Below are 20,390 nucleotides of genomic sequence, written 5' to 3'. Positions count from 1 at the left end.
CTATACTTAGCTTTTCTCATCGTCGACCTATCCGCTATCCACATCTGTCGGCTCATGGACCATCCTAGTTTACTTTTCGCGATTCGATAAACCCTCGTCAACACGGTAGCAGACGGGAAGTTACTGTATGCGGCTGAGCGCTGATTGAGAATGTGCTCGAAATCACTATAATAGCATTGATATTTCGAGAACGAGGAGGTGTTGGTCTTTTCTCAATTCTATCAAAGATTACAAGTTTCGATTGCTATTTCCCATTCTTCATGACATGTAGCAAGCTTTGATTTATATTTGATATTTTTCCCTATTTCAAACGCTAAAATATTAATCCGAATTAATTCATTCGGTTCCTTAAAAATGCACAATATTATTATAAATTACTTCTGATCGTCATTTAATAATATTTCACTATTATTATGTATTTAAAATTTTTACAAATTTATTATTCCGCCTGTGCATTATATTTTTTATATCTCTAACTTCAATAATTTTGTTCATTATCGGATTTAAAAATAAAATAAAATATCTTCACTTAATAAAATAAAAAAAAATTAAATATTAGCAGATCAAAAAGTAATTAATGTAGTAAGCTTTTTTTGAAATATTAAATTTCTTTTCAATTGAAAATTTAATGACTACGCGTCGGTATTAAGCAACAAAACTATCCTAAATAAATTTTTCCTTATTTGAATATTTAATTTTATCAATTCATAGATAATTAAAGTAGAAAGTATTTTAAAATAACTTATCAAGGGCAATTGAAGGTTTTCATATAGAAATTTTAATAAACAATATAATTTTTGAAAAATGAATTAATATGAATTTTATAATTTAAATCGATTATATAAGAAATTTCATTAAGAATTGTTTAATAAAAATAATGTATTTGTAAATTTAATTGTTCATACTCTTTTTTAATAATGAAATAATACTGAATTGTGAATAAAACCGATTATATTAATTGTAAAAGATAATATTTGAAAATATTTTTAATTAGCCATTTTGAAGGTTTTATATACAATATATATGATTTGTATATTTTATAGGTATTTGATTTTATCAATATATCTAAATGATTTCATGACATGTAATCATGTAACAATACAATTTATATGATAAGAATAAATAAAACAATTAAAATGTTATATAGTTCAAAATATAGAAGTCTGTATATGGTGTATAAAACTTTTAATTTAAATTCTACTGCAACTTTTAATGCAAATTCTACTATTAATATGTATCTGGCTAAATCTTTTCAAAGAAACCTTCTTATTAGTTAAAGTTTGAGAATTATATATAATTAGATATAATTTCACTGTATTTTATCGTATAAAATATAAAATTATTAAATAAGCTACGTTATTCGAACTATAAATAAGCAAAATGAAAGTATACTATAGTATGTTATATATATCTAAAATTTCCTTATTGCTATCAATTTTTATTTAAAATGTAAGTTATTATAATTTTCTGATTGTACGCAATAAAAAAATGTTCAACATTGAAATTTGATCATTGACATTGATGAACATTGACATATTATTTATCACATTATTTATTTTAATATTATTTTTAAAGCTAGTATTTATTAAAGTTAGTAATTGTTGACTCCCTCGTTTTTCTTCTATAACTTTGTATGTGGTTCTTTTATTTTTCGCATTAATTGCACGACACGTTTATTTTAATGTATGTGATTTAATTAGCCTTTTCATGTGATATGCACTATAGAGTTACTCATTCTCATGATTATGTAATTTCCTAGCTCCCTTCCATAATATTCTTTAGTTTTAATAGCCAGTTAGATCCTAAATACTTTTCTATCATTTTATTTTCGTACAACTTATATTTTCATAATTTCGTAAGATGTCACATTTGGAATTTCTATATATATATATATATATATATATATATATATATAGAGAGAGAGAGAGAGAGAGAGAGGGATACCATTATAGGGACTGTTATTATTGCTTAATATTATTGAAAATTATAATAGTTTATTATGAGAGTGGAAATTTTATATTTGTTCTTCATGCAAGTTGGAATTAGAATAGATTAGTCGCAATGGAATGTAATTGATAATATGCTGCAGCGGGCGATTTAATCATCATATATTTTCTACTTCCAGACTCTTTTGTTTCATTACAATACAAAGCTCTCATAAAGGATATTATAATTGTAGTATAAGAAAATGTGGCCTTTGTTATTCACACGCTAACGGCTATAAGAATGGAGATAGTGGTTTCGCTTTCGACTATACACGGTGGTTTTCACGTTCCCTTTGACTGGGCAGCGGTAACGCTTGACCTGATCCCGTATTCCAACGTTGGAGGTTTCTAATGGGAGCTTCTACGTTTTCCACACATGTTGCTGCTTTCTCCTTTAGGCAACTCAATGTAGCCTGAGGAAAGTCTCTTTTATTATAGGTACGGTGGTAGCGTCAAATCGCTTAGATAAATTTGTTTAACAAGTTTCCCAGGGCCGTCGACGCTTGGTTAGAAGAGCGCGAAGGGAAGAACAAGGACAAGAAGCGCGGCAGCTTCAGGGTAATGTATGCAATGACATTGGGCATGCATAAACACATGCTAAGGTGAAAACGAGACAGGAGCTTAAGGGGTCTCGAACACTGCGCGTCGAAGACTCTGAGACGATAAAGTAAGTTTCCGTACATTTTCCCGCGAGTTTACAAGCTGATGGCTCTATTGTACGCATGTGAACACGACCGAAGATACAATGCTTCTTTCGCATATGGCATATATGTTGGAGAATATTTTTAGGAATTTAGGCATGCGAGGCCGTATAGAAAACTGCTCTCATATTGATTAATCAAATATGAAAGTCAAAATGTAAATACATGGATACGCACTCCAGAAAAAAGATGTATTTTGATAGAGTTTTAGCCATGGTTTATGAGACAGCTCTATTTAAAGAATAGAGCGACACCTTCTATTGCAATGAACTTTACCTTTATAGACATTTCTTTAAACTTTATCCAAGTGTATGATCCCAGTATGGATTATTTAAATTTTAATGTTTTTCAGCAATATTAGCAGAAGCCCGTAGTTCAAGTATAAGACCAACTTAAGTGTTTTATGCAAAATGTATGGTTATGTAAAATATAAACAATGGTATTAGAAATACGATCCAGAAAATTTATATATATTTATCATGTATACATTATGGTACTAAGTTTAAAAAGATTGTTGGTTTATATTTTAATTATGACTTTTAAAAATTTATTTTATTTACTAATTATTACAAATGGAATATAATTATTTAATTTAATATTATATTAGTGTTTTCTTTTCATTTTTCAGAAACATATTTTAATTTAGATGTTAACTAAAATATTAATTGAAATTGATGAGTTGTTTCACAAGCTTCCTTTGTGACTAAAATATATATCTTTAGTCTTTCTAATATTTAAGTACATTTTTAAATTTAAATATTAAATGAGATTTTATGTAATTTTGTATTATTTTATTATTTTTCAAACCTATCCGATGAATTTATTAATTACTAGAATATTCAAAAATTATTTACACTAATAATTATATGTTATATTATTGATTATTAGATATAATTTTGAATAAGGAGTTTAAAAAACTGAGTAATAAAATATAATTCAAAAGCATAGATTTTGTAGGTATTATTTTAAAATATTTAAAATAATTTTTCATTACTAATAATTAATTTTCTACAAATTACTTTCAATAGGCTGCATGAATATTGAAATTCTATTAAATATACATGCAATTTACAGTTTAAATAACTAAGTGTTTAAATTAAATCAAAAATTTTCCGAGGATTTCTGACGTATCAACACGTAATGCATTTCATTATTTGAACGTCAATTTAATTTAATGTCAGCGCATGGGAATTAACGGATTTACAAACGTTGAAAGCGTTAAAATTGAAATAATTGTTAAAGCCAAAACCAAATTTTCAATTTGAGTATATAGACTAAGGGAAACGTGAATAAAATTAAAAATTAATAATTTTTCTTACTATTACTACATAAATTAGAACAATCGTTTTATATTCTAATTGTGTACTACAAGTGATAATATTATAATTAAATATAGAAAAAAGTTGAAAAAATATGATTGATCTTATGGAATTTACTTTGTAGGCATAAAGTGATATTTGAAGGAGGAAAAGATAGGTTTGTTAAATGAATGTATTATCTTGATTGACAGATTGCCGAAATGATATGCCAAATCCACAAGAGTTACAGTTACTGCTTATAATACAGCTAATTTGAATAACTTTTATTAATAGTTGAAAATACATTTGCAAAAATTTAAATAGATAGAATAATAGATTATTTTATTTTATTTATAAAAAAAAAGAATATTTTTAATAAAAATTAAGGTACATTATTTGTAAATTATTTTAGTTTTATAAATAATCGAATATTGAAAAATTTATTTCAATTTCATTTTATTTTTCATAAGAATAATTAGAATCATTCTGAAATATTTGATAAAATTATATACTAATTATTAAATAGCTTACATAAGTTTTTTTCAAATTTTAGTTATTTCCAAAAATAATCAAAATTCGAAGGAGCCCTATAATAATATCTTATATAATAACAAATCATAGATTATTTTCAAAACATTTTGTGAAATTATTGTGTAGTATATTATCGTAGAATTTAGATGTGGTAGAACTTCGAGATTTCTTTTTCTGACGTTACTGGTCGATTTTTCTTAAGATTGCGAAATTCTTAGAAAATCACCTTCCACTGTTATATTTGAGACTTTCAGTGAAGTTCGTTCGAGTCTAGTTTGAAATGAGAAAAGCGTTGATAAAATAAGAACAGAGAATGAAGCAGCCAAGTAGTCGAGGTTGATCCCTGGGTTAAGAAAAGTGGCGAGTGAGTGAAAGGGCAAAACAAAATGGAAAAAGAGATTGAGAAGGAGTGAGAAATAGAAAAAGAGAAAGTCGGACAGTGCGCGAGGCCGTAAATAAGAATTGCGCGGACGCACTCGTCGAAGTCAATCTCTACTTCTCGTCGAGCAAACAGTTCGATTAGAACGCCCCGGAAAGAGGAGAAGGAACGCAGGGGTCAAGAATGGAAACAGCCAGTGTTCCGTTTTCTTTGGCTACTTTTTCTTCTTCTCGTTTGCTTTCGTTTCCTTGTTCACTCCAACGATTGCGGAGGCCGATAGCGTGTTAACAGTTAGCAAGCCTTTTTTGAGGAGTGGAGAAAGAAGGAAAAGGACCAGGAGGTCGAATAATTCACTGAGTAGCCTCTCTTTTTTACTTCTCCTCTGACCGTTGGGGGTGAGACGGTAGCTCCGCCTTCTATGTTGGGCGAGTAATTCGAACGAACGGACGCTATATAGAATAAGCGGAGCTACACGTTAGAACGATATAACGAAATTTTCAGTGCATGAATGTGCAGTGCCACTGCTGCGGCAATTGTGAAGTATGAACAGAAAATTGGCTTTGTAAAGTTTGTGTACCCATGCTTTTAGGTGCGTGCTTGTCTCTGTATATATGTATTTTATATACTATTATATTTGTGAGCAAGATAAAAATAAACGCCGTTTTTTTACAAAACGCTCTGTTGTTTTATTGAATAAAAAGTTAATTGATTAGTCGCTGGACAATAGATCATAATAATAGAATGAATAACTTGTACTACTAACAATTTTCATACTATAAGAATATTTTTCGATTTTAACAAGCCATGTTTTTGATAAATTTATTGTAATTATTAACTCAATAAATGCAAGCAATTACAAATATGTTAGTTTTATTAAAAATGGCAGTGTAACAGCATAATAAATTTATGAATGCAATCTAATATACCGTATAAATACAATGAATAAATTTTCGTTTAATATTTAACATTTATTTTCAAATATTATTTTGCATTCACTAAACTAAATATGATGTTTATATTTATAAGCAAATAAAAAGATAACGAAAATAATTAAGTAGTTTTACCTGCAGGCTGGCTCTCCGACTGTCTCGAAAAACAAACAGGTACCACCGTTCATACAAAAGTCTCCTGCGATCGGACAGGGCTGCTCTTGCCTCAACCACGCCGCTGTCGCTAAAAAACATTATTTATTACATAATAAACTTCCTATAAATTTTCATTTAACAAGCCTCCACTAATTTACCTTATCAATACATAGTTATAAGAGATTAATCGGTTGCTGTTATTTTTTTCATTGCATTATAGATCATTATCAATGCAAGGTTGTACTTTATTATATAAATGTATGTAATAAAATATACTTATATATAGAGGCTTACACGCTTTGATAATTTTAGCAATGATCAATTAAATTAATCAACGAGTAGCATTTTTAGAAATAAAATTAATTTCATTACTGCGCTAATGAAATATGAATTGTTTTAGCAAATTACTGTATATTTTTCTACTTTTTTAAATATAGAGTTGGAAAATTATGAAATTAATTTTAATGTACTAGAACATTTTTTCATGTTATTATGTACTTTATGAAAAAGTTAGATTTATTACTATACTTATCTTTAATAAAATTAGTTTGTTGGTGAAAGGTAGGATAATGTTCTGTTACGAAATATATGTAAGTTTTTTTTTTTTTTTAAATTAACATGAAAGTGTTTTTATTAACTTATTTTATATACTTTTCTCATATAATTTTTTAAAGATAACAATTACATTATTATTTGCAAGATCTACAAGAATTACAAGATCTTATTATAAGATTATATTTGAAAAATGATTAAATTTTAAATATTTGTTATTGCTTTGTTCAAGGTTTAACAACTAACATTTAACGTAAATTGTTAAAATAATTTATGTTTTGTATCAAAATAATATGGTTAATTATGTTTTTTTTTTATACCGAATTATCATTTATTATAAATTATCTGTATTTCAAATAATAATAAAATTGTTCGAATACTTCTTATAATATAGAATACTATACATATACCCACCACTAGCGCGTTGATATGTATATATTTGTTTTAAACATATTTATTTGTCACTGATTTATCAGAATTAATATAAAATAGTCGTATAAAAAATTATTATCTATACCTTCAGAGTATAAAAATACTTTAACGTTATTCGTTTTATTAATGTACTCAGGGGGTTCAATAAATAATATTTTACTTTAAAAGTTACAAAATGTATAGATTTTGTAGCATTTAATAGAAATCACACGATTTTAATTCGTATATTTTACACTATTGATGGACTTTGTAGAAGTACGACAGAGAAAATACGATAAAAGTAAGTAGAAAGTTGGAAGGAAGGAAAAAAGGTATTAAAGCTTGAAGAGCCTTGGCCAGGCATATTCATAATACTAAGGATCCATTTTTCCTCATTACAGATAACGAGAAGCAAGTAGTATTTGTTTAAAGCCGCGGCAAGTATCAGATGGGGTATGCATAGCTTTTAGCTAAAACCAGAGTATAGGAGCATTAGCCTCGAAATTTCAATTTTCTTTTCGATGGACGGACATGCGAAAATATCCGAGGACAACGTGGAGGTATATAAATGCATCCTAACTTTTTCTCGGTCATTGAGTCTTGGAAAACGCGCTAGTGATAACCAAGCATTCAACATATGTGTATATTGGGGGATGGCTAGTGGACCGCGTTCCAATTCTGCCACTTGCCTGACGTCATCGATTTAGAACCAACATAATTTCACCGATATGGTCTCTTGGCTCGCGTTCTTACGATACTTAGGAGCCCATCTATACCTAGGTCGGCTATAATACAACTTGCATATTTTATACGCCCGGCTTTAAGATTTTTTCAAAAGCAATGTATATAGCAACGCTGAGAAATCCATGCACTCATCAAATAGTATTTTTTATCGTCGATTATATTTTTGTATTCTTAATAAAAGAGTATTTTTTTATCAGTACTTATATGTACAATAATTGCTCGTTTTTTCTGATTGGCTTATTGCTCTGACAAGCCTTTATGGGTATTGTTGGAAATATAACACATATTTTGCTTAATAAAAATATTTCCCGAAAAAATTCAAATTGTTGTATGATATTGAATTTATTGTTGCATAGTTGTAACTATTAATAATTCACAATAAAGAATTATTATTGTTATTTTACCTCGTTTGATTTTTATTAATTTAAAACAAGTTTTTATCCCGTATAATTCAATAATTAGAAAGATAACAGTCAATATTAAATAAATATTTAAAGTTAAAAAAATGTTAATAAATAATACAAAACATTAACAAATAATAAACGAATGTAATTGTTTACGTTTATGTTGAATGTTCAAGCAAGTCAGTAATTGATGACTACAGGAAAATTTAATTGTTGGACTTGTTAGGCTTTTAATTTTGGTTTTTAATTTGTAACTTTAAAGTTTGATGTTCTGAGCATTATAAATAAATATGAAGTGAAGAGCATCAAGTAATAATATGCAAAAAGATAAAATGGAAATTCATATAAACTAATATTCATTCATATTTAAAAAATATATAGATATATATTTTTATATTTTTAAGATATATATTTTTTCAGGAGTTTAAAATACAAATCATTAGACTTCGCTTTACACAACTTATAATCTTCATATTTTTCATCTATTTCTATACAGTTTTATTATTTATAGATTCATTACGTATAGATAGAAAACATCTTCGTGCCTTTACTATATTTTTGTGAATAAGTAATTTAATTATGTGAATTAATTTTTTATCAATAAGTCTGTTCCTTAAAATTAAACGATATTTTATAGTCTAAAAAGCTATAATATATTATATATAGAAAATTGCTCACATTTATAAACTTATAAACTATAAGTTTAAATTTCTTATGCAATTACGTAATTATAATTATTGAAGGAATAAAATTAATTTAAATGATCTCTCAATTTAATATAGATTTTGTATTAAATAAATAAAAAAATGATTTGCTTATTTTAATTATAAAGTATTTATAAGATTTGTTTATATGTATGTTTCTAAAATTGAAGTTAATTTAGTCAATATAGAAATTTATAGAATACATAATCTAAACCAATATTTAACGTATGAACATTTATATAAATTCTTTGGACTTGCCTAAATCAACGTGACTGTCTAAAGGTTAACAATATTAACATTTTCCTATGTACGAGCTTTCGAATTTGAACAGCATTAGTGTAATTTGAATTCAAAATCATGAATAATTATGTATTATTTCATGCAATTTCAATTCTGCAGATATTATCGTTACAAAATTAATAATACAAATATGGTTTGATTTTTATTATACTGCACTAAGTGTAAGCATTTTTATAAGCTACTTAAAGATTAAACATTAATTCGTAATGACATAAATTAGAAGAAGTTCTCATAAATTATAAGATATTTAAAAACTCTATCATTTTTCTTAAAAACATAGAACTAATTTTAAATTTATCATTTTACCATAGAAGGTAATTATAAATCCTTCCAATTCTATATATTTATAACACTATAAATTTTCCGGAATCCATTATACTGAAATAATACTTAATTTTATATTATAAATGAACGTATCAAAAGTTCCAGAGATTATTCTTTCACGTGCATGTTTGCGTACATTATACAATAAAATATCTATCCCTGCTGTGAATATATCATTAATCTGGATGACTTTTCCAAGAACACAAAGGATATTCATTCGTCGAGAGGAGTTTAGAGATAAAAAACGCAACTAATAAATTAAAAATATTCATGCATGTATAAATAGTTAGTAAATCTTTGAACGCTGTATGAAAAAAATTTATGAATATTCCATACTTTTTGAATCATTACATCAACGTTCGGACAGTTCCAATAAAATTGTTGAAAATTTAAGAAACAATGAATTGTATATTACATACTCCAATTCTTTATTTAATATGTAAAGTGCAAAAATTGAAGTTAAAGTACCATAGAAATGTTAGTTAGAAAATTTTTCGTTCTTATGAATTATTGATAATGTAATGTAAATTCTTCAAGTTGATACTTTAATTTTATTATCTAGGTAAGATATGTTAAATTGCGACATGGTTGATTTATCAGGCCCTCTAGGCAATTTGATATATAAAAATATTGCTGACATTGTGCAGTGATGCGGACGATCCTCCGGCGATTCTCTGCGCCCAGAATTCATAATTTAAAAGATTCTGCGGGTGATTGCAGTTCATACGAGGATGTAATATCTATACAATATCAAACTACATACGTATAGATACACTTATTTCTATCAATTTTATAGCCTTTAAGAGCTAATTAATTTTTCGAAATGAACGATAATTGCTTGTGTGATTTTTTCGATAAATCGCGTGACCAAATTATCGCTTTTCTAGAAAATAGTGCTGTGAGGTGAAGTAAATGTGCAAGAACGTGTGAAAATTACAAAATATCTGTCAATGTGTTGTTAACTTTTACTAAAGTACTTATACTTTGGAGCTATTACGTGAGCAATAACGTAAGAACTATAATATTGTTAAGGACTATAATAAAGATTTTTGATACTCTAATGTATAATTTGTAATTTAACAGTAATAAAATCAATATACGTCTATAGTAATGTAGTTTTTTTTATCGAACAACAACTTCGTATAGTTGATAAATTTACTTCATAATAAAAGATAATTAATAACATGTATAGTAATTTAATTATATTCATTACTTACAAAAATAAAATGTCTTACAAAACAAAAATAGTTTAGATCCGAATAAAATTTATTCGTATATTTTATATGAATAACCAAATGAATACACGAATGAAAACATTATTTTTGTGTAATAATTATTACATAAACTAGAAGAATAAAGTTCTTAATAACCGTAAAAAATATATACCATTATTACATAGAAAAAAGTTTACTATGGTTAAAGATTTTTTGTTTTAATGAATGCGTAAATTCAGTTTACGAACTATCCCCTTGGTTACAAAAAATATTTTTAAAATTTGTTTCAAAGATTAAATACAATAAATCTATGTATTAATTTTTTATATTTAATTGTATAAATTTTAACTGTACTGCATAGTACATTTGTCATAATGTATACATGCTTAATAGGCTTATGTAATTATGTACAAAAGAAATTTGGAAGTGTGCAAGGAGTAAAGACAGTCTGATTTTAGTTCTGCCTTTAGTCTAAGAATTATGTAAAGGAAATCAAGTTTTGTATACCGTTATTGTTATGTGATGATAAAGTTATATTTTTCTCAATTTCCTTTGCGAATACGAAGCTTAACGTTTTAAATAGAATGTTTTTTAAAAATTTTTATTTCACTAAACTCAGAAGACATTTTATATATATTTATATTTTCTAGTACATTTGCGTTTTTCTAAAAGTGTACTGCTACAAACAAAGAAACAAGTTTTATAACATATATGTTCCTTCTTAAAATTTCTTACATATATGCTTTTCGCTAAGATATTATGACGGTTTTCAAACATGATGACATTAAAATTGTGATAAAAAAGTAAATGTATTATGTTGACGCTTATGATATTAAAAGATTTTTATTTCCATTTGGCATTAAGATTAAAGATTATATTTAAAATTAATTTTGTAAAAGTATTCCCTGAATATGCGCTTTTAAATTGCTTATTTTGTTATTATTAAAAAAGATCATAAATTCTTGAACAAATTTTAATATCTTCTCAAAGTGTAAAGTAGTCTAGATTTAGAGGGACAGATATTAATAGCATTGGCGACAATTTTTATCTCCGGAACTTTAAAAGTATGGTCAAAAGCGCACACATACATGCCCACAGACTGGCTGGTTAGTCGACATTCAAAAGGTTAAATGCCGAGACGTAGCATATTGTACACATAACAAATTCTCGTCACCTGAAAATTATCATTTTGAATCGAGTTGCCTGTTGTGCATAGCCACGCTCCCCACTCCCGTTTTTCCATTTCGGTGAATTTATGCAGTTCTCGTATTGCCCTCTCCTTAAAAATAAACACAAGCACTGATGTATATTGTGAAAAATGCTTGGAGACAAATTGTTCCGGGGGCACTCGCTCTGTAGAAGCTGTAATATACGGAAACGTGCTAAATGCCCGCCTGTCCCTTTCGTTTATCTCTGTTTTGGCTTCGGCCCGACTTTGTCCTGCTGTGTGACATCTACCTTGAAAAGAGTGTCTGTAAGCTATATCGTGTACTTGTAGCGGATATAAAAGCGGGAAAAGGTCGATATTACGAATTGCGTTATAAATCCGAGTTAAGTATTTTTCATTCGTTGTTTAAAGACTTTGCTCTATCCCTTTAATCATTTGTTTTGCTTATACATATTCAAGCACTGTTTTTTTCTAAGGATACTCTCATTTTCATAAAATATTTTTTACTTTAAGCATTATTTAACTTTTTCAATGCATTTAAAAATTGAAAACTTGAGTTGAAATAGATATTTTTATCATTTAGAGTTATTGTTATTATTAATTTCACAATTTAAATAATCTTAATTTGTTTAACTTTATTAATTGAATAGTATGTTTAATATAAAAATTTAGTTGAAACATTCCAAGGCATATGCTATGTCAATGTTTAACGTATTCAAAGTGTTTGTTGATAGTTGATAGTTGATGATTACCTAATTTTTATCAACTAATTTTTAATTACTAACTCTGATATTGTATAAATCATTTTAATTGACTTTTAATATAAGTATATAGTAATAATATATTATTTTGAATCAATATTCTATTTAGAATTATAATATTTCGTATTATTATTATATATTTAACAACTTAAAATTGTAGCACTTTTATATATCGAACAATCGATATAAGAAAGAATAAACGCTTACTTAAAATTTCAATTAAGTGACTAAACAAAGCCGTACTAAAACTTTAATTGAAATTTAACCCATCAGACTCCTCTGAAATAATATTTTTTAAATTTATGATAGGAAGGGAATGAAATCGATATTCTACGTGAATTGTATAATTAATAATTCATTCATACCCTTACAAACGTATTTATTAACAGAGTAATCCTATTCGTATTACTCACTATATATACAATAATAAAGCTGACAAGAAAAAGTGCAAATTAAAATTGGTTTTCCCGTAGCTAATGTAGTATCTGTCGTTCTTAACCAAGTAAACATGAGCGAATGGCTTTTAAATTTTATACAAAGTATGCTGAGCTTTATCACTCCCTCATTTACGGCTTCCTGTTCAACGTCGTCCCCATATTTTTTGACGATTTTCGGCACTGCCACTTTTAGTTGCATATTCATTGCGATATTCTCAAACCCGACTCTTTTCTTACGAATAATGTAGTGCCTTCTTATACTCGTTGCAGCCATTCAATAATACAACGCGTGATGCACATTTATTGCGATTCAATGAAGAGCGACATAGCGATGTGTTATGAGTAAATATCGAATATATTTATTTTTTAAGAAATCAACAAATGCGATAAGTGTATACTACTTTCTTATACTTCCTATAAATATCGTGCAATTGCTAGTTTATAAATGCCTATATCTGTGAAATGTTATCAGTTGAGTATATTTTATACATTTAATCTATTTTCCATTAAAGAACTATTCCATATTTACTCTAATATTATCAGTTTAACTTATGTATTATTATTTATTTTCAAGAGAAATCTTTAAGAACGATATAGCTTGACAATAGTATTAAATTTCTGTATATATTTTAATACAATAATAAATATAATATTCGAAAGATATTACAAAAGGTGTACAAAGTAATAAATTTTTATAATGATTTGAAGCAAAGTATTTTTAGATTTTTTTTTATTCGAAAATATATCTTTACCTCATTTTACTAACTGTAACCATGCAGTATTGCGTGACATTTCTTCTTAACATATCACATAAGGGGAGCAACTTTACCTAAAAAAATTCGAACCGTGTCAGAGAAGTACTACTTCATTCTTTTTCTCTCTTTGTTATTCTGACATTCTCTTTTGCATTTATTCTTTTCATTTTTTATTCGTTCATACCCTCTCTCTTTCTTCCCATTATCATCTCTCTTCTACTGCTTAGATTTCTCTCTCTCTCTCTCTCTCTCTCTCTCTCTCTCTCTCCCTCTCTCTTTCACTATCACTCTTTGTGTATTTTATTTTTTTCATTTTTTGACTGCGTTATTATTCTGTCTGTTACATCAACAGAATAATTCTTTCTGCAACCAGAAGGTGTAGTGTCTGAATTCGAAAAGATCATAATCATGCTTTTCCACACCAACGGAAAGATGGTAAGGAAGGCAGAAAACTGAGAACAGAAAAACATGGAAAAGTTGAAATGCAAGATACAGAAACAAAGTGTGGAGTAAAAGATTCGAGCGCATGTGAAGCGATATACGACAATTCGGCCATCTGCGAATTTAGTGCGAGAGTGATTGTTTATTTGAGAACGAGCTGAAAGAGAGAGCATGAGGATCTCGTTTTATTTTCTACTGAAGGCGAATATGGGAGTTCTTGGGAATTTACTGGCTGGCTATGTTTTGTACACTTCCAGAGTAAATTCAAAACTACAACGACGACAGCAATCATATCGTTATATGTTTAAAATGTATATGCATGCTATTCCTTTCAACACAATGTAAATTCATTCCGATGGCATATGGTAGGGAATACGGAAAATGACAATCAGATTTATTGTGTAATTTCATCGATGTCTTCGCAAATAAAAGATGTTATTCTAATTGATGAAACTAAATGAGATTGAATCTGTATTATGAATATGATTATGAACACGAAATTCTGCTAATTTACGATTCAATTGCATTATATCTTGATTATTGAAAATCGATTTATAAGCTAATAATAGCCTTATCTAATAATCTAATAGTTATCTTTCAAACCAATTAATAAATATATTTGTTAATTTTAATAATAATATTCAATAATCATTGAATATTGTGTTTTTGAATATTAACAAACAATTAAAATAGACTACATATTAACATATAGCTTAATATTCGTTTACTATATAAATTTTTCTAACTAAAATTAAAACGCACTATTCATATTTTATAGTTGATTAAAAATATATAACTTACTTTATAATAATTGTATATAAATAATTACAAAATTAAATGATTCCTATTTTATTATCCTATTAAATATTAAAAATTAAATGTACGTTGAAGGTAGCGTTTATTTTATCGAATTGACTAGGGGTAATTAAATTTTAAATCTTCGTTTTTCAATATTAATGTTATTAGTAATTATAAAAAATACATAATATATGATAGAAATCTTAATATAGATAAATTTTATATATAAATGATATATTATGATATATATATATAAATTTTCAATATTGTGTTTAGATTATAATAATTCTTATGAACAAACTATAGAAAGGTATATAATTAAGACTGTGGGTTGCGCATATTGGTATATTTAAATTATTTTAAAAAGAATTTTAATGAAACAAATTTAATTTAACAATATTCATAAGACGTAATGTATTTTTGTTAGTTAAAAATATTTGGATAAATTAGTTAGATGTAAATATATTATTAAATAAATACAAAAAATTATTTTTCATTGTTATGCCTAATTTTACTAATGATATTAATTTTTATTATTTATGATGAGCAGAATGTAAATCTCTATTTTCAAAGATTTCGTAATTCACAAAAACAGTGTAAAATAAAATAACTTTTCTGCACAATCTTTAGAATTATTTGATATACTCTTGTCATGTTTTCTGGACTTCACGAGGAATATTTATAATGCAAATATATTCTTTGGACAAATAATGAGATCAAATTCCAAGAAATAAATTTTCAGAAGCAGTACAACAAGCTATCATGCTGTCAGTATTGAAAAAGAAATGAGAGAAATAAAATTCGATATTTTCAAAAATTTGAATAAGAATATCGCATGTCATAAATTATAAGTATGTTAGCTCGAAATGTTGCAACGAAGTTATGATTTAAGTAGTTCAATTATTGAATGAAGTTTTAATAAATAAAATTCATATATAATTATGTGTACATAAATATAAAATAAAATCACAACAATTTTCATGGAAATAATTACTGAAATGTAATTTTAAATATATAAAAATAAATCAAATTAATTTAGAATATGTTAATAATGTTCTTGTAAGTTGTTTGAGAACAATAGTATATTATTAATTAATAAGCTGAGTAATAATATTTATGTTTAAAAGAATGTTTTGGCCATTATTAACTAAGGATATATATAATCAAATTTTTATTTTAATACAATGTAAGTTATAGAATAGATTTTGTGTAAAATAGTAGATAAATTAAAATTGGAATGAAATATTTAAATTATATAATAGAAAACGAAAAAAATTACAAAATGGAACAAATATATGCTTTGAAAACCTTATACAGATTTATATGCAGTTATAAACTGCAAAATCAAAATGCACAAGAAATTTTATTAATAACTGTGCAAATGAATTACATTCATAACTGTTCTATTAATTAAAATAATTGCCTCATCTTTTCCATACTAAAATAGTCTTTGAGAAAAAATATTAATTTTACAATAAATTTTATAATAAATTTTATAATAAATATACGAAGTCGGCTACTTTTTAATGTTATTTAAAATTGAATAAATAATATTATAAATTTAATAAAAAATTTCATTTTAAAAATATTTTTATATTATAAAAGAATTTTGTAAGATAATAGTTTATTTATCTAGAACTATATCAGTATTATATATCAGTAAAATATAGATAATTTATATATTCTTTCGTTTGGATTTCAATAAGGTAAAATTAGAATGTTCAAATTATAAAGTTTATTTAAGTATACAAGAATCATAATATATTTATAATATTAGAATGATTATTTTCTCTACTCATTATTAAAGATATATATATATATATATATTTACTTACAAATATGTTTCACGTATTATTAACACTTTATATGTAAAAAAAATTATCGAAATAAATATATTTAGAATTTAATGCAATGTTTAATTATAAAATATAAATCTTATTATTGCATAGTATAAAATAATTGTGGGAACATAGATAGAATCAGCTTTTCTACATTTCGTTAGTAATCAAAAAATTTTTTAATATCTAATAATATTAAAAATATTTAAATGTATATTATAAAATTAATTATTATTGATAGTAAATTATGTTGTAAAACATATAAAAATATCATATAAATTTTAACGGACGAATTTCCAGCGTATTTACCTTTCAGTTTAAAATCAAGTATACAATAGTTTACAGTTTTTTGAATTTATAATAAATCTACATTGATAATAAATTCATAATGAAATACGGGTTGGAAAATAAATACTAATGTTTTCACGCGTTCGACAGTTATTATTACCATAGGCGTGGAAAACTGAAATAAATGGGCGGGTGGTGATCGAATGGTCAGAGAAACAACCCCCAGCGATTATTCAATTTGGTGGTGCAAGCTTTTAGTCCTCGACGACATTTGGAGTTGGGTTGTTTCTCACCTCTCGTTTCCCCGTCTCCATTACTACCATCGTTCGTACTGCCGTCACCACCTTTCACGCTCTCGTGCAGCTGAATACGGCAGCACACACATGGTACTGGTAACCATAGTTCAACGCTTGCTTAGCGCAATAGTTTTGCCCTCTTCCAGCCCTTTTAGATGCATGCGTCGCTCGCAGTGTAGCACGAGTTTCCTGCCCTGTATAGGTATGAGAGCGGCAACTTGATGTTACCTCAACGTCGGGGCAAATTATGCCCTCGGGTAAATAGTTCGGGGTACGTACGTAGGTCTGCTCTTCGATCCGCTTTGCCCTTTCGTCACCTCGAGTGCGGCATGCTTGAGTAAGTGAAGAGAACGAGCGTTACTTTTTCAAATTTAAGACGGATCGATGGATGCTAAAATGAATAATGGAGATTTTGGGGGACAACATAAAGCTAGTCCATTTTCTTTTGAGGCTGTCCATTCCTTACCATTGGGTTTTATTTTCAATCACAAGGCACGATTACCATTTATGTTCCAAAAAATACAATTAAATCTTAAATGATAAATTTAACGTATTTTACTAATATTCGAGCTATCACAGGAAGTGTGATATATATTTTTCAATAATAAGGAAGCTTTGAATCATTCACATCTTTCTTATTTTTCAATTGCGTCGTCAAGTTTTATACAGCACTGCGGCAAACACAGAATTTGCGCTAGTTCTCTAAATTTACGCGTTTGGTCAAATAACTATAACCTATAGTATTACTTGATTTATTCAAATTTTTATTAAATAATTTAATGACGGGGTTTCATAGACTGATCGATATAAGAAACAACGAAAAATAGCTCGAGATAATATTACTTTTTATTTTTGAAGTGATGTGAAATATTTCCTAAGCATCTTGTGCATACAAGAAAGTTCCGCTATTTTATCGATGCACTGAGATAACAGAGATAGTATATATAGCAACGCGAGTATACTCGAGTATCAACTAGAAAGCGAGAAAGGAAGCGTGAGCATAAAGCATGCGGCATTCACGGGTAAGCTCTTGCTCAATTGCTACCCATATAAGAAAATGATCTGGGAAAACGTGCATGCAGCGATTAATTTGATACTACATATAGGACGTAAGGGCAAATCGTTTTGCATATTGTTCAGATGCTAAAACGAGAAAGTAATTGTGATGCCTAATTTTGGAAACTATATTCTTGATATTATAAAATTCATTAAGCTAGTTTATAAAGTAAAGTGGGAAATTGGGACCTGTAGATAGAGATTGTCAATTCCTTCATTAACTATTCCTTATCCCCATTTCAAAAAACCTTCAACTAGATATATAATATAATATAAATGTAATTATCGTACATTAAATTTATATCATAAAATTCACTAAATAAGTAACTAAATTTTTTCTAAATTAGTAAATAATTGGATATACTATTGTCAAATATTATTTTATTGATTTACTTTAGAAAATTAGTCAAATATCGTAGTTACTTGGAGAAAAATTATAAAATTAATATAATAAAAATTATAATAAATAAGAAATATATAGCATTACATAAATAAATCACAGTGAAATTATAATAAATATTATGAATTTAATTGAAAATTAAATTTTATTATAATATTATTCTAAAAATGTTATGCTCTTTTTTTTTATCTCATACATATATAAACTTATAAAATCTTATTTTCATAATATTAAATGAGATTATAATATTTTAACACATAAATTTAGAAATTAATTGGCAAGAAAAAATAATAAATGTCAATAAATTTATGATACATTTTGTTCATTCGATAGAATGATTATGTTACTCATATATTTTTATTTAATCAATATTGTGATATTTTGTCTATATTTTAAATTTATTTAAACAAAACTAAAGTAATTATTAAAAATTTCTTGCATATTTTATCAAAAACGAATATTTTGTTAGTTATATTATATATTTTGTTTAAGATATAAACAATTATTCACATTGAAAATGTTTAAATATTATAAACATGTAATTATTTAGACATATTAAAGTATAAAATATAATAAATATTTCGTAAATATTATTAAGTATTTATTTATTGCAATATTTAGAAAAAAAACAAATAATGAATTTAAAACCTTGATAAATGTATTTAAAAATTCTCTTTTAAATAGTAGTTAAATGATTTCTTTATTTTAAATATTTGTAGAATAATGAATAGACATAAGAACTTAGATAACGAATAAAATTTAATTATTTCAAAATGAGATAAATATAAAATTGCAAAAATTCTATTTTCATTCAAATTTAAAATTTAATTTTATCGTTTTAAGAAAATTGGAAAAATAAACGCGTAAAATAAAAAAATGGTATAAAATAAAATGGCGTGAAACAAGTTTTAAAATTGTTTTGACCCGACATTCTAAAAAAAATATAAAAAAATTTACGATCAAGATTGGTTTACCTTTTCTGAAGACATGAGATTTTTTATATATATGTATATATATGTATATATATATATATATATTGAATCAATATGCATATATAGGGACATCAATATCTGTTTCTTTAAAAATTGTATTTAATAAATGAAATATTTATTTATAAAATATCATCAAAATTTTTTGTACTGCTATTAACAAAAATTGTTTGATAAATAATAAGCTTTTATAGATAAATTAAATTTTTTATTTTAGATACAAATATGATAATATTTATATCATTCTTTTTCATATAAATTTTTATGTTTCAAATGCTTTAAAATATTTGTATAATTTATTTGTAAATATAATTTCTTTGTATATAAATATATAATATTAGAATTAATTATAGATAAGAACATTTTTTTATTAGTCGTTAACAGATTTTTTCACAGATTTCATTTATATAAGTAATTTATTTATTTTTTAAATACTTCAACACTCAATAGATATCATAAATTTATTTTAAAAATCTTTAATTGTTTAAAAAATTTTAAAATACGTTAAGTTCGTTAAATTGCCTTTGGATT

General features: G+C 26.1%; 1 protein-coding gene across 3 annotated transcripts in view; it reads right to left on the bottom strand.

The window, feature by feature from the left end:
* Positions 1–20,390, bottom strand: part of vn (membrane-bound neuregulin protein vein) — a 287,263-nt gene that overhangs the window by 98,511 nt on the left and 168,362 nt on the right. For all 3 annotated transcript variants that reach the window (XM_011505896.1, XM_011505895.1, XM_011505894.1), the window contains exon 4: positions 5,959–6,067. In XM_011505896.1, coding sequence (XP_011504198.1) covers positions 5,959–6,067 — 109 coding nt within the window. The remainder of the gene's footprint in view (positions 1–5,958; positions 6,068–20,390) is intronic.

This window comes from Ceratosolen solmsi, unplaced genomic scaffold (assembly GCF_000503995.2).
Source record: "Ceratosolen solmsi marchali unplaced genomic scaffold, CerSol_1.0 scaffold7, whole genome shotgun sequence".
NCBI lineage: Eukaryota > Metazoa > Arthropoda > Insecta > Hymenoptera > Agaonidae > Ceratosolen > Ceratosolen solmsi.
Note: the sequence above shows the minus strand (reverse complement) of the source record. Positions and strands in the feature narration are given on the sequence as shown.